Source organism: Sinocyclocheilus rhinocerous, unplaced genomic scaffold (genome assembly GCF_001515625.1).
Source record: "Sinocyclocheilus rhinocerous isolate Xijiao unplaced genomic scaffold, SAMN03320098_v1.1 scaffold1071, whole genome shotgun sequence".
NCBI lineage: Eukaryota > Metazoa > Chordata > Actinopteri > Cypriniformes > Cyprinidae > Sinocyclocheilus > Sinocyclocheilus rhinocerous.
The window spans coordinates 755,889-771,001 of NW_015638033.1; the positions used below are offsets into that span (position 1 = coordinate 755,889).

At 44.1% G+C, this 15,113-nt stretch overlaps 2 protein-coding genes across 2 annotated transcripts in view; one reads left to right on the forward strand and one right to left on the reverse strand.

Moving 5' to 3' along the window:
• The first annotated feature begins 2,803 nt into the window (after positions 1-2,803).
• Positions 2,804-12,016, forward strand: ddx24 (DEAD (Asp-Glu-Ala-Asp) box helicase 24). The gene is made up of 9 exons (XM_016564733.1): positions 2,804-2,920; positions 3,271-3,931; positions 4,429-4,436; positions 6,264-6,454; positions 6,525-7,034; positions 8,422-8,497; positions 8,573-8,761; positions 11,109-11,238; positions 11,316-12,016. The coding sequence occupies exons 2-9, from the start codon at positions 3,277-3,279 to the stop codon at positions 11,519-11,521; spliced, it is 1,965 nt and encodes a 654-aa protein (XP_016420219.1). The 5' UTR covers positions 2,804-2,920; positions 3,271-3,276; the 3' UTR covers positions 11,522-12,016.
• Positions 12,017-12,026: 10 nt separating this feature from the next.
• Positions 12,027-15,113, reverse strand: part of ccdc197 (coiled-coil domain containing 197) — a 3,802-nt gene continuing 715 nt past the window's right edge. Inside the window, exons 4-9 of the mRNA XM_016564721.1 lie at positions 14,239-14,396; positions 13,984-14,066; positions 13,092-13,261; positions 12,769-12,879; positions 12,383-12,499; positions 12,027-12,303 (exon numbers count right to left, since the gene is read on the reverse strand). Coding sequence (XP_016420207.1) covers positions 12,172-12,303; positions 12,383-12,499; positions 12,769-12,879; positions 13,092-13,261; positions 13,984-14,066; positions 14,239-14,396 — 771 coding nt within the window. The 3' untranslated portion in view covers positions 12,027-12,171. The remainder of the gene's footprint in view (positions 12,304-12,382; positions 12,500-12,768; positions 12,880-13,091; positions 13,262-13,983; positions 14,067-14,238; positions 14,397-15,113) is intronic.

Here is a 15,113-nt window from a genome sequence, read left to right on the forward strand (position 1 = left end):
TCTCCCGGATACGATGTCAAGGCTTTGAGAGTCCCGTTCTATGGTCCGGTTAGATGGATAAAAAAAAAAAAAACTAATATAGTTTCGTGCCCTGTGTCATTTACATTTCACCAGGTTAAAATAATAACTCAGACTTTATGCTTGATTTATTTGTAACACATTAACCTCAAAACATTTTCAGCATCGCGTGTGATTGGTTAATGCGCAGTGCTGTATCAACCCGTCTGTCTCTGGCTCAGCGCCAGTCAGCGAACACAGATCTGATGCTGTGCTGCACTGAACGATATAATCACACCGGTGCCATTGTATCAAATATAAAACATATTATTCGGCTATTTTTGTCTTTTGGAAGCTGCATTCAAAATGCACTTGGCTCAGAAATCTGAGAGGGTTCCTCCTCACTTCGACTGGGCATGAGGCCTCTGGTCGCCAACAGTGTTAAAGTAGCCAGAAAACCTCGGACCTGGCGACACTGAGGTGATGTAAAAGAGGAAAGCAGGCATTTGGACCAGAGCACTGTGAGGCAAGAGAGGGGAGACTCGAAACGTGTCTAAACTTAAAAAGCCTTTTTGCCCTGTTTGCGTTTGTGTTGTTTTACTACTTACAAAGTTATTTAAAGTATAAAACATTGTTATTTACAATACACGGCGTGGTTTTTAATAATATTTTTAGGGGGGACAACCCTCAGATAGGTGGGGTCTGCTGTGAGCCACAGACTTCAGCGGGGTGCACACTGTACTGTTTGCAAAGACTGCTCTGATCCCAGTCCAAAATCTGTCGTCTTTGTTCGCTAGTTCCACATGTGCACCAACAGCCAAATAATGACCACTGCAAGCTCATTGTACATCCAGTGTCGGAAGTTTTGAGGCATCAAATCATCGTCTTTGCCATGCCATGAAGACATTGTTTTTGTTTACTAGTCACCATTTCAGCTCTGCGTGTGGATGTGACGAGGTTACAGCTGGGATCATGTTCATACAGTCTGACGAGCAGAAATCATGAAGTACTGTTATCATTCATACAGTGTGCATCTGGCTGTACAGTGCAGAGCTGCTTCTTTTTACTTTGCAAACTATTAGTGAGTGTCACCATTTACTCTCCCGTGTGCTCCATTTTCAGCTCAGCAGCATCATATCAGTGAATGAAACTGATGAGATAAGGTCATCTCAAAGAGTCGAAGCATCATTAGACTGTAGTGCAGGACGCAAACATCACACTATGAGCTGCTGCTGTTATTGGAAAAGACCTTCGGGAGAATAAATGAATGCTCATATTTTATTTAACCTCTAGTTAAAACATCATGATTTACTTTTATACATGTTGTACTGTCTCTCAGAAAAATGGGGTTCATCTGCCCAAGTTCAAGATGGAGCAGTCGTACGACTTGCATGAGCAAGTTTTTTCCTCCATTCAGCCAACCTGACGGGTTTGAGCAAAGACGCGCATCTGAGAGTCTGCACACTAATGGAGCGATACTTCAGACAGAAAACATTACCAAACCTAACTGAACTGAATTGAAAGCACACAAATAGTGCACTCAGTGAACACTATGTGGATAAGCACATTGTAGCACCACTGAACATCACATTCTAAGAAATAAAGTGAAGAAATAGTTTGCGCTCTGTCTACTTTATTCCCGCTGATGATCACAGGTGAGAAGGGCACACACCTCTACTGAAGTCAGTCAGCATCTCTTTAGTGTTTGAGGGTTAGACCGGGGGTCTCCACACTCGCTCCTGCTCCGGAAGGGTCTAGTATATCTAGTAAGAGCTTGATCTGCTGCTTCAGGTGTGTTTGATTAGGGTTGGAGCTGAACTCTGCAGGATCGAGTTTGGAGACCCCTGGGTTAGACGTTCAGTCCCGCCTGCTGGTACAGAAACATCCGACAGCGCTGTCTTCAGCAAACTTCAGCACTGCTCCAGAATCACATGTCCACCTGCATAAACCATGCCCTAAAATCTGCATTCTGTCACCGTAAACCATCCTGTCACTGTTAACATCCTCATACAGAAGCTGCTATAGCTGCAGGGGGACCAGCTCCATATTAATGTCTGTGAGTTTAGAATGCGATCATTAGAGATCCTGTTGGTTTAATGGTCAGGTGTCCCAATAATCTAGTCCATATAAATTCCCACTGGACTTCCAAGCCATCCCAAGGCAAGGGAGACACATTTACCCCCAAAGATAACTTTTCTTAATGTTGAATTATGAAGTAGATGTTGCTTGTATGTGCTTGCGCAAAAACTCAGAGCTTCTTTTATTGAGGCTGAGATTGTGGTTTTTGGAACACAGCCCACTTGAATTGCTAAATAATAATAAAATAAAACAATTAAAGCATGCTCTCATATAGTTCTGTACAGGACTATTAACTAACTACTGCATCACGTGTTTTATTTCACAGTAGATGCTCCTGAAGCAGCCGGTAGACGGCGCTCTTCAGATGAAATCACAGGCGACTCGGATTATATATTCAGTTATTTTATTAAGATTGCAGAAACAGGTTTCCGTTTATATTTTAGGTCGAAGACGGTGGATGTAATAGATTTAAAAGATCCGTGCAAATGTCTCCAGTCAGACGCTGCGCTGTTACTTTTCTCATCGCTGTTGAGGATGGACCAATTACAGTCGTCTGTGATTACGAAATACGGATTTATGTTAGATTTAAACAATGAATTTGGAGATGCAGTATACGCCCCCTGTAGTAAACTCAAAAATTACCCTTTATTGTGTTTATTATTATTACACTAAAAGTACTATATATTATAATAGAATTGGAAAACTTCAGAAATATGAGTGCTTCCACGTGCCACGGACAGTCTCTGTGATTGGTGGGTTCTCTCTGACGTCATGGCCATCATGGCCGCCTCCTCGTGCTGTGCATGTGCGTGAGCGGCTGCTGTGTAGTCAAACACAGACGACGGTATGTAAGATTTATCTTTATCCACGCAGTTAATGCTGTAAAATACTCGTGTTGACATGATATTTTATCAGAGTGGGTTTTTGTCTAATGTACTAGTTCGTCGCTCTGTTTATGTGCGTGTTGTTGATTGTTGTAGTTGTGTGACTGCGCTGCGCCACCATAAACACAATCATATCACCGTGTTTTGCACAGAATTATAGTAACGTCGTGATATTTTTGGAAGCGTCTTTATGCTGACATATAGATATCGATGTACATGAATATGGTGTGCAGTATACCATGGTGTTACCATCAGTGTGCCTCAGTTACTGTCCTGTGTGACTCCACACTGTACATCTGTGTCTCTCCAGCAGAAGATGAAGGTCAAGAAGTCTCGGCTGATCTCCTCCAAAAGAGGGGTTGTGGTGAAGGGCCAGTGGAAGGCGGTGAATGTGGACCCCAGTGTGTTCTGTGATGAGGGTCTGGATGGACTGGTGTGTTTCGAGGAGCTGACCGATTACTCCCTGGTGGAGCCGGAGAAGGCCATGACTGCGCAGGAGCACGCCCAGACCACCAGCAGAGGCAGAAAGAAGAGAAAAGCGGAAGAAAAACCTGCTAGAAAGAAGAAAAAGAGGCAGAAGAAAAGCAACCCGGAGGAGGAACCTCAGGACGTTCCTGATGAGACGCTGGAAGCGGAGGATGAGATCTCACCGGACCAGTGTCCTGATGTGACTCCAGAGACACAGCACAAGACGTCCAAGAAGAAGAAGAAGCAGCAGCAGCGGAAGAAGAAGAAGACAGATGAGGCAGGAGCTCAGTCTCGGAAGAAGAGCAAGAACTGGAGCAGGCCGGCTCTCGTGGGATCAGAGGGTCCGAGTGCAGACGTGTCGGCGTGGAAGGACCTGTTCGTACCTGAGCCTGTTTTAAAAGCTCTGAGTGTACTTGGGTTTTCAGCGCCGACTCCGATCCAGGCCCTGGCGCTGCCGCCGGCCGTCAGAGACCGACTGGACATCGTGGGAGCGGCGGAGACCGGTGAGAGACCACACTAGCTCCTGTGCTGCTCCTTCTCTGCGGTCTGTTCACTGAGACCCGAGGACTGCTTCAAGAGCTTCTGCTCATTCTGTCTCGACTCAGACAGGGATCCTTTTTTTCTGGTGAAAGAAATACATAAATGAAGCCAAAATATTGAATGTCACAGATGTATATATACTCAGTAATCCAGTATTTTGTAGATCAGGGGTCACCAAACTGGGTCCTGCAGAGTTCAGCTGCCGCTCTAGTCTATCTAGTAAGAGCTTGACTAGCTGGTTCAGGTGTGATTGTTTAGTGTCGGAGCTGAACTCTTTTCACACAGAGATCGGCAGCTCTGTTAGTAGAATCTGTTGACTTTAGCTATCTGTGTTGCAACAAGCATTGTGCATTAATGGTGACAGTCCAAAAATGAAAAGTGTTCATCTTAGTATCCTTTTAGATTCTGGTTCTAATGAATGCTTTTGGTATTTTGATTTTTAATGCATTATATCATTCAGTTCCAGAGGTATAGGGATTTCAGTGTGACTGCATGAGTAAAGTAATAAATTGTACACCTTTTTAGTGGTCAAACCAAACGTGGTCACTTTGCATACAGCTGATACTTTTTCATTTGAAGAGCAATGTCTGATGAACAAATAATGTTAAAACTAGAAATGTGTCTTGTTAGCATAGAATAAACCAGTCTGAGTGTGAAAATGGTCATTTTGACTCTTCTCTACTAAATAGTGGATTACTCAGTAAATATTTATCTGTGGCATTTAATAGATTTTCTTTTACTATTTATGTTTGTTTTTATTTGAGAGAGAGAAAAAAACCTAAACTAAAAATTGTAGCCGAGGGAGTTTTTTGACGCACAATGACTGCCATGTAAGGTGTAAATCTATTTTACAGTTTTTTTTTTGTTGTTTTTTAACCAAGTGTAATTTGTTATTTTTTTTAATTGATTGTCCAAATTATTTATTTCTAATTATTTTAGTAAGTTGTATGTTTAAGTAGTAAATTTCTTTGCAGTAATTATGCATTTGATATTTACTATGGTTTAGTTAAATACTGTGATATTACATAGACTTATTATATCTGCTTTATATCAGCCATCTGTGCTCTCTAAGATACTGGCATCGTCCATCAGAAACTCCACTATTACTAGAACTGATCACACACACACACACACACACTTACACACACTCACACACACGCTCACACACAACACGCACGCACACACTGACACACACACACTCTCACACACACACTCACTCACACGTACACACACACACACACACACACACTTACACACACTCACACACACGCTCACACACAACACGCACGCACACACTGACACACACACACTCTCACACACACACACTCACTCACACGTTCACACACACACTCACACGTACACACACACACGCTCACACACACACGCTCACACACACTCGCACGCACACACTGACACACACACACTCACACACACGCTCACACACAACACGCACGCACACACTGACACACACCCACTCTCACACACTTACCCGAGTTAATGCTGATAAATAACTTTACGCGTCCTCCACTCCTGATCCCTCTACAGCTCTGGCTGATCTTAATTTCTATTTCTGCCATTAACTGAGTCATTACCTGAGCAGTTAAAGTAACCCCACTCATTCATTTATTGTTATTAATACTTTCTTTATTGAAATGCAAAGAGCAAAAACAGCATTAGTGTTAGAAATGCACGTGTGCAGCTCATTGAAATGCTAACGTTTGCCCTCTTTAACTCACTGCTGCTAATCTAAGGGTGTGTTCACACTTGTAGTTCGGTTCTCTTGCTCTTGGTTCGTTTAGTGTTCACACTGTCATTCTTAACACTGACACAAAAGATCTGTATACGGTCACATCCTGTTTTTGGTTTGTTTCGATGTCTTTGGTCCGTGTTTCATTCATACAGAAGTTGAAGCACTCCAGAGTCTGAAAAGCTGGGTCTCGGTTTGGTGTTGCTCTAAGGCTTGAATGGCAGCGTTCGCACTGATTACATGAGCAGTCGCACCAGAGTGTGAACACAGCCTGAAAGAATGAGGAAAACTGTTCCCTGAAATATCAACACTAAACGAAGTGCTTTTATGAAACTTTGCTTCTATCCCCACTAAACCTCAAACCTGTACTCTTTTCTTTACATAATATTCAGTGACAGAAAATGACCTGTACACACTACTTGTGCTATTAAACGAACTCTTACACCATTGTCTCCAGATTGACTGAGAAGCGTCTGAAAGCAGAAGATGTGTTTTAGCCGTGTTCTGTTCATCTGATGCTCGTGATGTGCCTGATTCTGATCATGTAGATCAGTGTGGTTGACCTGTTGACGTGTCGTTGCGCAGGTGTTAAGACGGCGATCGTGGTTGGCGGGATGGCTCCGCAGAAACAGCATCGTGTGCTGATGCACCGGCCGGAGATCGTCATCGGCACACCGGGACGCCTGTGGGAGATGATCCGAGAGAAACACCCGCACCTGCAGAACCTGCGCCAGCTGCGGTGCGTCCCTCCTCTCCGTCACGCACACCACTGCCTTCACACGCTGAGCCGCTCTGCTTTATCTCCTCAGGTGTCTGGTGATCGACGAGGCCGACCGCATGGTGGAGAAGGGCCACTTCGCGGAGCTGGAGAACCTGCTGGAGATGCTCAACACGTCCCAGTTCAACCCCAGCAGACAGACGTTCGTGTTCTCGGCCACGCTGACGCTGGAGCACAGCCTGCCGGCGCGCCTGCAGCAGAAGAAGCGCAAGCGCACCGAGCGCAGCAGACTGCAGCTCCTGATGGAGAAGGTGGGCATCAAAGACAAGCCCAAAGTCATCGACCTGACGCGCAAGCAGGCCACGGTGGAGACGCTGACGGAGACCCGCATCAACTGCACCAAGGAGGAGAAGGACCTGTTCCTGTACTACTTCCTCCTGCAGTATCCCGGCCGCAGCATGGTGTTCGCCAACAGCATCGACTGCATCAAGCGTCTGAGCGCGCTGCTGCTGATCCTGGACTGCGCTCCTCTGCCGCTGCACGCTAACATGCACCAGAAGCAGCGTCTGAAGAACCTGGAGCGCTTCGCTGAGAAGGACAGGTGAGGGAGAGTGTGTGCTGGGTGTGCAGTCCAAGATATTATTCCATATCATACGCTATCTGTACTTGTCATGATGATGATTTACTACTAATAGGAAATGTAAAACATAACTAGTTTGTTCACATTAAACACCACAGAAGGGCTGCTCCTGACTAAACGGTTTTCTAGTTGACTAGTATTTGACTAAACATGTGATTAGTTGACTAATTGCACGTTTACAGTAATTAGACACATGCATGAAGCTTGTCACAAAAGTAACGACTGTGTGTTTGGAAAAATAGCAAGGACATGATTGAATGATTTAACTAGTTTTCTGAGTCATTGTCAGCTGAAGAGATGAAGTCGATGATGCTGACTCGCCATAACCGCAGTGCAGTGACGCACCTTTCGTACGGATTACATGATCAGAGAGTTTTTGTTTTCAATACCGGCTGGTTCATTTCAAGCTTCCTGTAGATATATTCCTCATGTCTGTGAGGCAAGTAGTTTCACTGCGACTAACCGACTAACAACATTTTAGTGGACTAAGCCTCTTCACGTTGACTACAGAACCGCACCACAGAGTAAGATACTTTTTAATTTAGGGCCCATGAAATGCATTTAATTTTTCAGAATTCTGTGTTTTATGACTTTAACCAAATTTGGCATCAAAAAATGGTGTCTATAGGAATGAATTAATAAAGCAATAAGCCCCGTGAAGCCGTGGTTTACAGTGAATTTATAACAGCTAAGGGGCGTTGTTAGGTATGACATGAAGCGGAGAAAACCCCATTAGCTGTTATAAATTCACTGTAAACCACGGCTTCACGGGGATTATTGCTTTTATAAAACGGTTATTCCATATACGTAGTAAGGTTTCACAAAATAAAACAGAGCAAATAAAGTGTAATGATATTAATAAAAACAGTATTCTTCCACCAAACAATGTAGTTCCTCAGAAACAGTTGTGGTTGCTACAAAGTGGTTGCCGAGCAACACACAAACGTAAACAAAGGTGTATGTTACTTTGTAGAGTAATTTACAACAGCTTCGAACGCAGCTCAGCCAATCAGAATCAAGGACCGGAACTATCTGTTTTATAATAAAACTTTAACAATTTAATCAATCTTTTAAAATGTACTCAAATGAACATATAACAGTCTACAACAAAGTCTTGCAGTTTTATTTGTTTCTTTGTCAAATAAGATGCTGCACAACTGAACTGTATAAATGAAAACATGAATAAAAACAAATCCCGGTTAAAAATGTAATCATTATTACTTTGAGAGGTATGTTTTAGTCTGCAGTGGCCGTATGTCCAGAGCTGATGGTTACGCAGGTAGATGTAATGATGTGTGAGTGTGTGTGTGTGCGTGCACTGACTCCTGTCCTCTCTGTCCTCTCTCAGCTGTGTTCTCCTCACCACTGACGTCGCTGCTCGAGGCCTGGACATCCCTAACGTTCAGCATGTCATACACTATCAGGTAAGAGACTCCGCTTCGGTCAGTCGCTCGGAGTTCAGGAGCGTCTCAGCAGCTCTGTGTCTCTGTCGGGTTCAGGTTCCTCGCACGTCTGAGACGTACGTCCACCGCAGCGGCCGAACCGCCCGCGCCGCCAGAGAGGGCCTGAGTCTGCTGCTGATCGGGCCTGACGACCTGATGAACTACAAGAAGATCTGCAGAACCCTGCAGAAGAGCGAGGAGCTGCCTGTGTTTCCCGTGCAGAGCCACTGCATGAGCGCCATCAAGGTACAACAACCGCTCGAATCATGAGTCCACACCACAGCTGTAGCGGCTTCCAGAGGGTTATTTCATCTGACGAACAATAAGAACACTGACAGCCAATCAGAATCCTGCTCTGAAGAGCTCCAGCATTTAAAGTTGCAGCACGATTATAATAAACAGAACCATATCGTCGCTGGTATAGTTATCATTGTAGTTGTGTTTATAGCTATTGTTCTTGTTGTGAACAAACTGTATGACATGAACCCCACTGTGGATGAAAGTCACGTCTGTATTTCAGTATTCACAGGGATCAGATCATATATATACAGATATTCCAGAATCACACACACGTTATGCTCCTCAGTATCTCCAGACTCGTGTTTTATTATATTGTGCTGGTTAGGTTCTCTTAGGGAATCATATGATACCGCAAAGTGTTTTTACCTGAAACAAACGTTAAAAACCTGATATATGTTTTTAAATGGCTCTTTAATAGTATTTTAATTGTTCCTAGCCATGAAGATAGCAGAGGAAGATGGCATGGCGTTAAAACACCTGCCGAGATATGTGTCTGGATATGAACATGCTTTCACACACGTCTGTCATCAGCCACTGCGTTTCTACTGGAATAGAGAAACTGAAGTTGGCTTAACGTCTATAAGAGGAAGTTATGATAAATATCATATTTATATTCCCACTTGCCTCAACAACAAATGAAAAAAGAAAATCCACTAAAGCATTTATATAACTTTCCAAAAGAGGAGAGCATGGATTGATGAGAGCGGTCAGAAGAGAGGAACGCTCCCTCAGCTGGTGTGTTAGACAGCAGAGCTAACTACTTCATTTGTTATTAATGGCAGGGTGAAAAAACAGCGTTACACATCTACATTTAACTTAAAAGAAAATATGGAACACTTCTCTAGGTTGCTGTTGTCAATTGTTGTGAAACGGGTCTCTTTTTATGAAATATTGCAGTGCTTATGATTTATCAGTGCACAATATAAAAAAAAAAATGGTGTCCTCATCATCTTTAAGCTGTTCCTTCAAATATGTGACCCTGGAGCACAAAACCAGTCTTTAAGGGTCAATTTTTCAAAATTGAGATTTATACGTCATCTGGAAGCTGAATAAATAATATTTCCATTGATGTATGGTTTGTTAGGATAGGACAATATTTGGCCGAGATACAACTATTTGAAAATCTGGAATCTGAGGGAGCAAAAAAATCTAAATATTGAGAAAATCATCTTTAAAGTTGTTCAAATGAAGTTCTTAGCAATGCATATTACTAATCAAAAATTAAGTTTTGATATATTTACGGTAGGAAATTTACAAAATATCTTCATAGAACATGATCTTTACTTAATATCCTAATGATTTTTGGCACTAAAGAAAAATCAATAATTTTGACCCATACAATGTATTGTTGGTTATTGCTACAAATATAACTGTGCTACTTATGACTGCTTTTGTGCTCCAGGGTCACAAATAATTACAAAGAAATGGCAAGAAACAACACTCGTCACGGTGTGGGTCGTTAGTGTCATGCACAGTCAGTGATTCAGTGTGTGTGTGTGTTGTCTGCAGGCAGCGGGAAGACGCTGTGTTTCGGTATTCCGATGATCCACACTGTTCTGGAGTGGAGGAAAGCGTCAGAAGGTGTGCGGAAGACTGACGGAGCTGAAGACACAGAGGTGTGTGTGGAGAGCCTGTACCTGCCCGCGGTCAGCGAGACGACAGACGGCAGTCCAGCGGAGGAGACGAGCGGAGACACTGAGCCGCAGGAGGAGCAGGAGGAGACTGATGATGTTACAGCTCGTCAAACACAGACGGACACACACAAGCCGCCGCTGCTCGGCCTGGTCCTCACTCCCACCAGAGAGCTGGCCGTGCAGGTCAAACACCACATCGACGCTGTGGCCCGCTTCACCGGTCAGTGTGTGCTGATGAACGCTTACCCGAGTTAATGCTGATAACTTTACTAGAGCGTCCTCCACTCCTGATCCCTCTACAGCTCTGGCTGATCTTAATTTCTATTTCTGCCCACATCTGAAATGAGTCATTACCTGAGCAGTTAAAGTAACCCCACTCATTCATTTATTGTTATTAATACTTTCTTTATTGAAATGTAAAGAGCAAAAACAGCATTAGTGTTAGAAATGCACGTGTGCAGCTCATTGAAATGCTAATGTTTGCCCTCTTTAACTCACTGCTGCTAATCTAAGGGTGTGTTCACACTTGCTGCTTTTGTGCTCCAGGCTCACAAATAAGACGCTCATAATCTCTGAATTGTCTGAGAGCTTTCTCAGTGCTGATGACTATAAGGATATCCAGCAGTGCTGCGCTTCACAGGCTTGATTCTCCTCGACAGGAGCGCGTGACTCTGGCCCGGAAGATCGAGAAGATGGAGTACTTCCACAGCCGAGAGAAGCAGCACAACTCGTGGGTGCGGCAGGCGTCCGAGGCGCTGGAGATCGACGTGGACGATGACCTGCTGCTGGGTACGAGCGCCGCTCCGCGCCACCGAGCCGTGTTTGGAGCGGGAGCTCTGCCTCATGTGCTCTGCTCTGTGTTTCAGGAGGCGGTGAGGACGAGGACGAGGAGCGAGAGCAGCAGAGGTTAATCAGGAGCCTGAAGAAGCAGCTCAAGCAGCTGATCGCGCAGCCAGTGTTCACACACCAGATGAAGACCAAGTACCCCACACAGATGGGCAAGCTGCAGCTGCCCCTGAGCACAGCCAACACTGCGCTGAGCAGCCTGAGCCGCGACACACTCCCGCGCTAGCACAGGGTCCGCTGCTGACACAGACCTGTGCTGATGCTGTGTCTCAGGAGCAGGGTTAGGAAGCACACGTCTGTGCATGCAACACAGTCACATCTCTATAGTGGATTAAAATTAAACATTTAGTGCAAACACAAACCTGGTTATTTATAATGAACTCTAGAACTTTTCTGTCGCATAAAGTGAAAAAACTTTAATTGGAATCCAAAATTTATGTGCATTTATTTTCCCTAATTTTTCTACATTTTAATGACTTGTTTAGTGTTAAATCTGCCAGTTTTTCTACGTGTGCATTTCCCCCAGAGCTTTTACTCTCATGTCGTTTGATTTTCTTCTGCTGATGGTCAAAGGCTGAAGTTAACTTGAAAAACTTGTAAAAATGAGCTTCAGATTGAACTGAAACGTCACACTGTGTTTATGAAATAATTTTTGAAATGATTTCACAGAATTACTGATAAACCAGTTATTTTCAAGTTGAATAAAAACATTTGAACAGAAGTGTTTGATCATGTCTTTAATGCATGTCTTGAGTTTAATCTCTTGTTGATCCAGACTCACGCTCCATAAACAGGAGTGTGTGTGATGAGAAATGTTGCTGTAAGCAGATGTGCTGAGCCCGCTCTCGGGGTCTGGCTGGATTGAGACGGACTGATCTACAGCAGCGTCTGCGCTCCGCTTCTGCTGGACGAGCTCTTCTTCGGTGTCCTTCTCTTCACAGTCGCTCCGCTGCTGGCCATGAGTCTCATGGCTCTCCTCTCCATGTCGGCTTTCTCCACGATGAATTCCTTTGAAAGCAGGAGAGGAAAGAGAAACGCGCTCTTGACTGAGTTTCTGATCATGTGCTGTATAACTCTGATCAGTCACCTTTATCATGTCCATCATGGTGGATGTGTCCATGAGGTCTAGAGCGCTGTAGTGACTCAGGTAGCACTGCTCCGCGAGGCTCTGCACCGCCATCAAGATGTTCCCGTCCTCCTCCACCTACCACACACCAATCACAGCATCACACACGAACCTCCAGATTTACATCACAACGACGAGCAGGAAGGAAGACTAAACCATCCCTGCTTAAACGCCTGGAGGCGAGGAAACTCGTGTGTTTAGATGGGACAGCGGTTCAACTGGACGAGAAGTGAATGAAGAGCATGTGATTCAGACTCTGACAACATGCTGTTAAGACTCTTCAAAACCTGTAACTGTATACGCGTCGCACTGATCTAGTGTTTAGTGCGGTGATGTTTCCAGCACACCTGGTCTCTGGACTGGCTCAGGTGCATGTGGAGCATCATCTCCAGCTGTTTGTTCTTCTCTTTCAGTTGATCCAGCTGTGTCTGCCGCTCGGACAGCTCCTGGTTTGTCATCTGCCACAGAAACACATCACACATCAGTTACGCCTGTGATACACGGGAAACTGTTGGAGAAGCTGCTTCTGGGCAACCAGGTGAGACGCAGCGCCTCGACCGATCTAAAGTACCCAGACACATCTGTTGCCCATTCTCAGTGGGAAAGAGCCCAAGCAACAAGCTTCAGTCTGAATGTCTCGAGCTCTTCTGAAGCTGAGTGAATCACGTACCAGTTTGAAGGTGCTGTGCTCCAGTCTGCGGGACTCCAGGCTGTTCTGGGTGGCCTTCATCTGCTCCGTCAGGCTGGATAACTGCTGCAGGAGGTCCTGTCGGCTGATGGTGAGCGTCTCGTAGCGTCTGATGATCGGCGTCACCAGGTCTGTGCTGTAGCCCACATACTCTACAACACAGAGCAGACTGATGCTGCGACACGGTGCACGTACTAGCCGTCCTAAATACTCCAAATTAGACTTACTGTGTCCCAAATCATAGTATGTTGACATGAGTATGCCACAGGTGCCCGGATGGTTTACTCTTCCGGCAGAGATTCAAAGTGCAGCAGATCCGTGCACACTAACGGCTAATATTGCCCACAACACCGCGCGGTGGACGAGGATTCGATTAGCAAATCACATATAAAAAGTGTTAAACTACAAACAAGGCAGATATGTGAGACAGGCGGACAGGTAGAGAAAGGGGTTTGAGTGATAATATCTAACCTGATGAAAAATATGTATTTAATGTTAACTGCGTTATATTTGGTCTGTAACAACACTGAACTTTTATAAAGATAATGAGTTCTCAGCATGATAGACGCGTGCCTCTTCATTCCTCTCCAGTACAGCAGGACATTAAACTAAAGGAAACGAGGAGGATGTTAACTGACGAGATGATTGACAGGCCAGTTTAAACCGTGACAGGATGCTCGTAACTAAGCAACAGAGATATGATGAAGAAGAACGTCCCAAAGCTTGCCTGCTATTCTGCTACACACTTGAGTATGTACGTTTCTTCACCAAAAGAGTACATGCTTTTAGGGCATAGTATAAGTAGGTGAATTGGGACAGAGCTTAAGACTGCAGAGAAAAGCCCTGACGAGTCTTTGTGTTCAGATGCTCTTACTGTCTGGAAGTAAATCAAGAGTCTTCATCAGAAACTCCTCGAATTTCTTGTATTTGTTCACTCGCTCTTGTAAATACAAGCGCCTGTTGAACAGAGAAAGCAGATCATGAGTAACACACATCTGCACTATAACACTTCAGAAAGGGAATAGCTTTGGTTTAAGGTGTTTTTATGGTATTTGGTGGAGTTTATTGTGTACTCGTAGCAGCAGTAATCAGTAAACGGGTGGACTGTCACCGGTCTGAGGCTAGTTACCTGGCTTGTAAGTCCTGGAGTTGTTTGGAGAGTTCAGCTTTCTCCTCTTCCTTCACTTCATTCTGCTGTCTCTCCATCTGGAATCTCTTCAGCGCACGGCGGCGTTTCACCTCGTTCTCCTCCACAAACCTCTCGAAGTCTGCTGCCCTGTGTTTCGTCTGTGAGGAGCACTGGAGTCTGTCAGACATATTCTCATAACACATTATAGAAGAGTGCGAGATCATTTAGTGGAGGGATTGCCAAATGTTTGCTGAACCCCATTGTACTAAATATACACGGGACGTACAAAATAATGTGAAGAGCCATTATAACGGGTTGATATTTCTGTAGGCTACAGTGAAAAACAATAATTGCAGTGTTGTTTTATTAATCCTAACACACCCTGTGTGTGTGTGCTTGAGTCTGGTGTGTGTGTGTGTGTCTGTCTCTGCTGGAGTCTGGTGTGTGTGTGTGTGTGTGTGCCTCACCTCCGTGTGTCTGTGCTTGAGTCTGGTGTGTGTGTGTGTGTTATTATTTCATTTCCATTTAGTTTGTTGAAGTATTCAAATAACTCAAATTAAATAAAACTAACCCTTACTAAAAGACCTATACAGACATAATAAATTCAGACATAATGTAACTAAAATTAAAATAAATAACAAATACAAATAATACAGATCAAACGATAGTTTATCAGTAATCCTAAAAAATAACACTGAGCCAAACACACATGCTAAACAACAATATACTTACTTACACATAGCAAGAAATGGTTATAAAAACTGAAACAGAAGTGAAACAAGTAATAGGAAAGAGGAGAGATAAAGAGCCATACTTATCCTCTGCCGGTGAATATATCACTCATATGTATCATATATATCAACAGTAGTTAGTGT

Coding starts and splice junctions, on each gene's coding strand:
- ddx24 (XM_016564733.1), top strand. CDS start 3,277: ATGAAGGTCAAGAAGTCTCGGCTGATCTCCTCCAAAAGAGGGGTTGTG. Junction 7,035..8,421: donor CGCTTCGCTGAGAAGGACAG/GTGAGGGAGAGT, acceptor GTCCTCTCTCAG/CTGTGTTCTCCTCACCACTG. Junction 8,498..8,572: donor AGCATGTCATACACTATCAG/GTAAGAGACTCC, acceptor TGTCGGGTTCAG/GTTCCTCGCACGTCTGAGAC.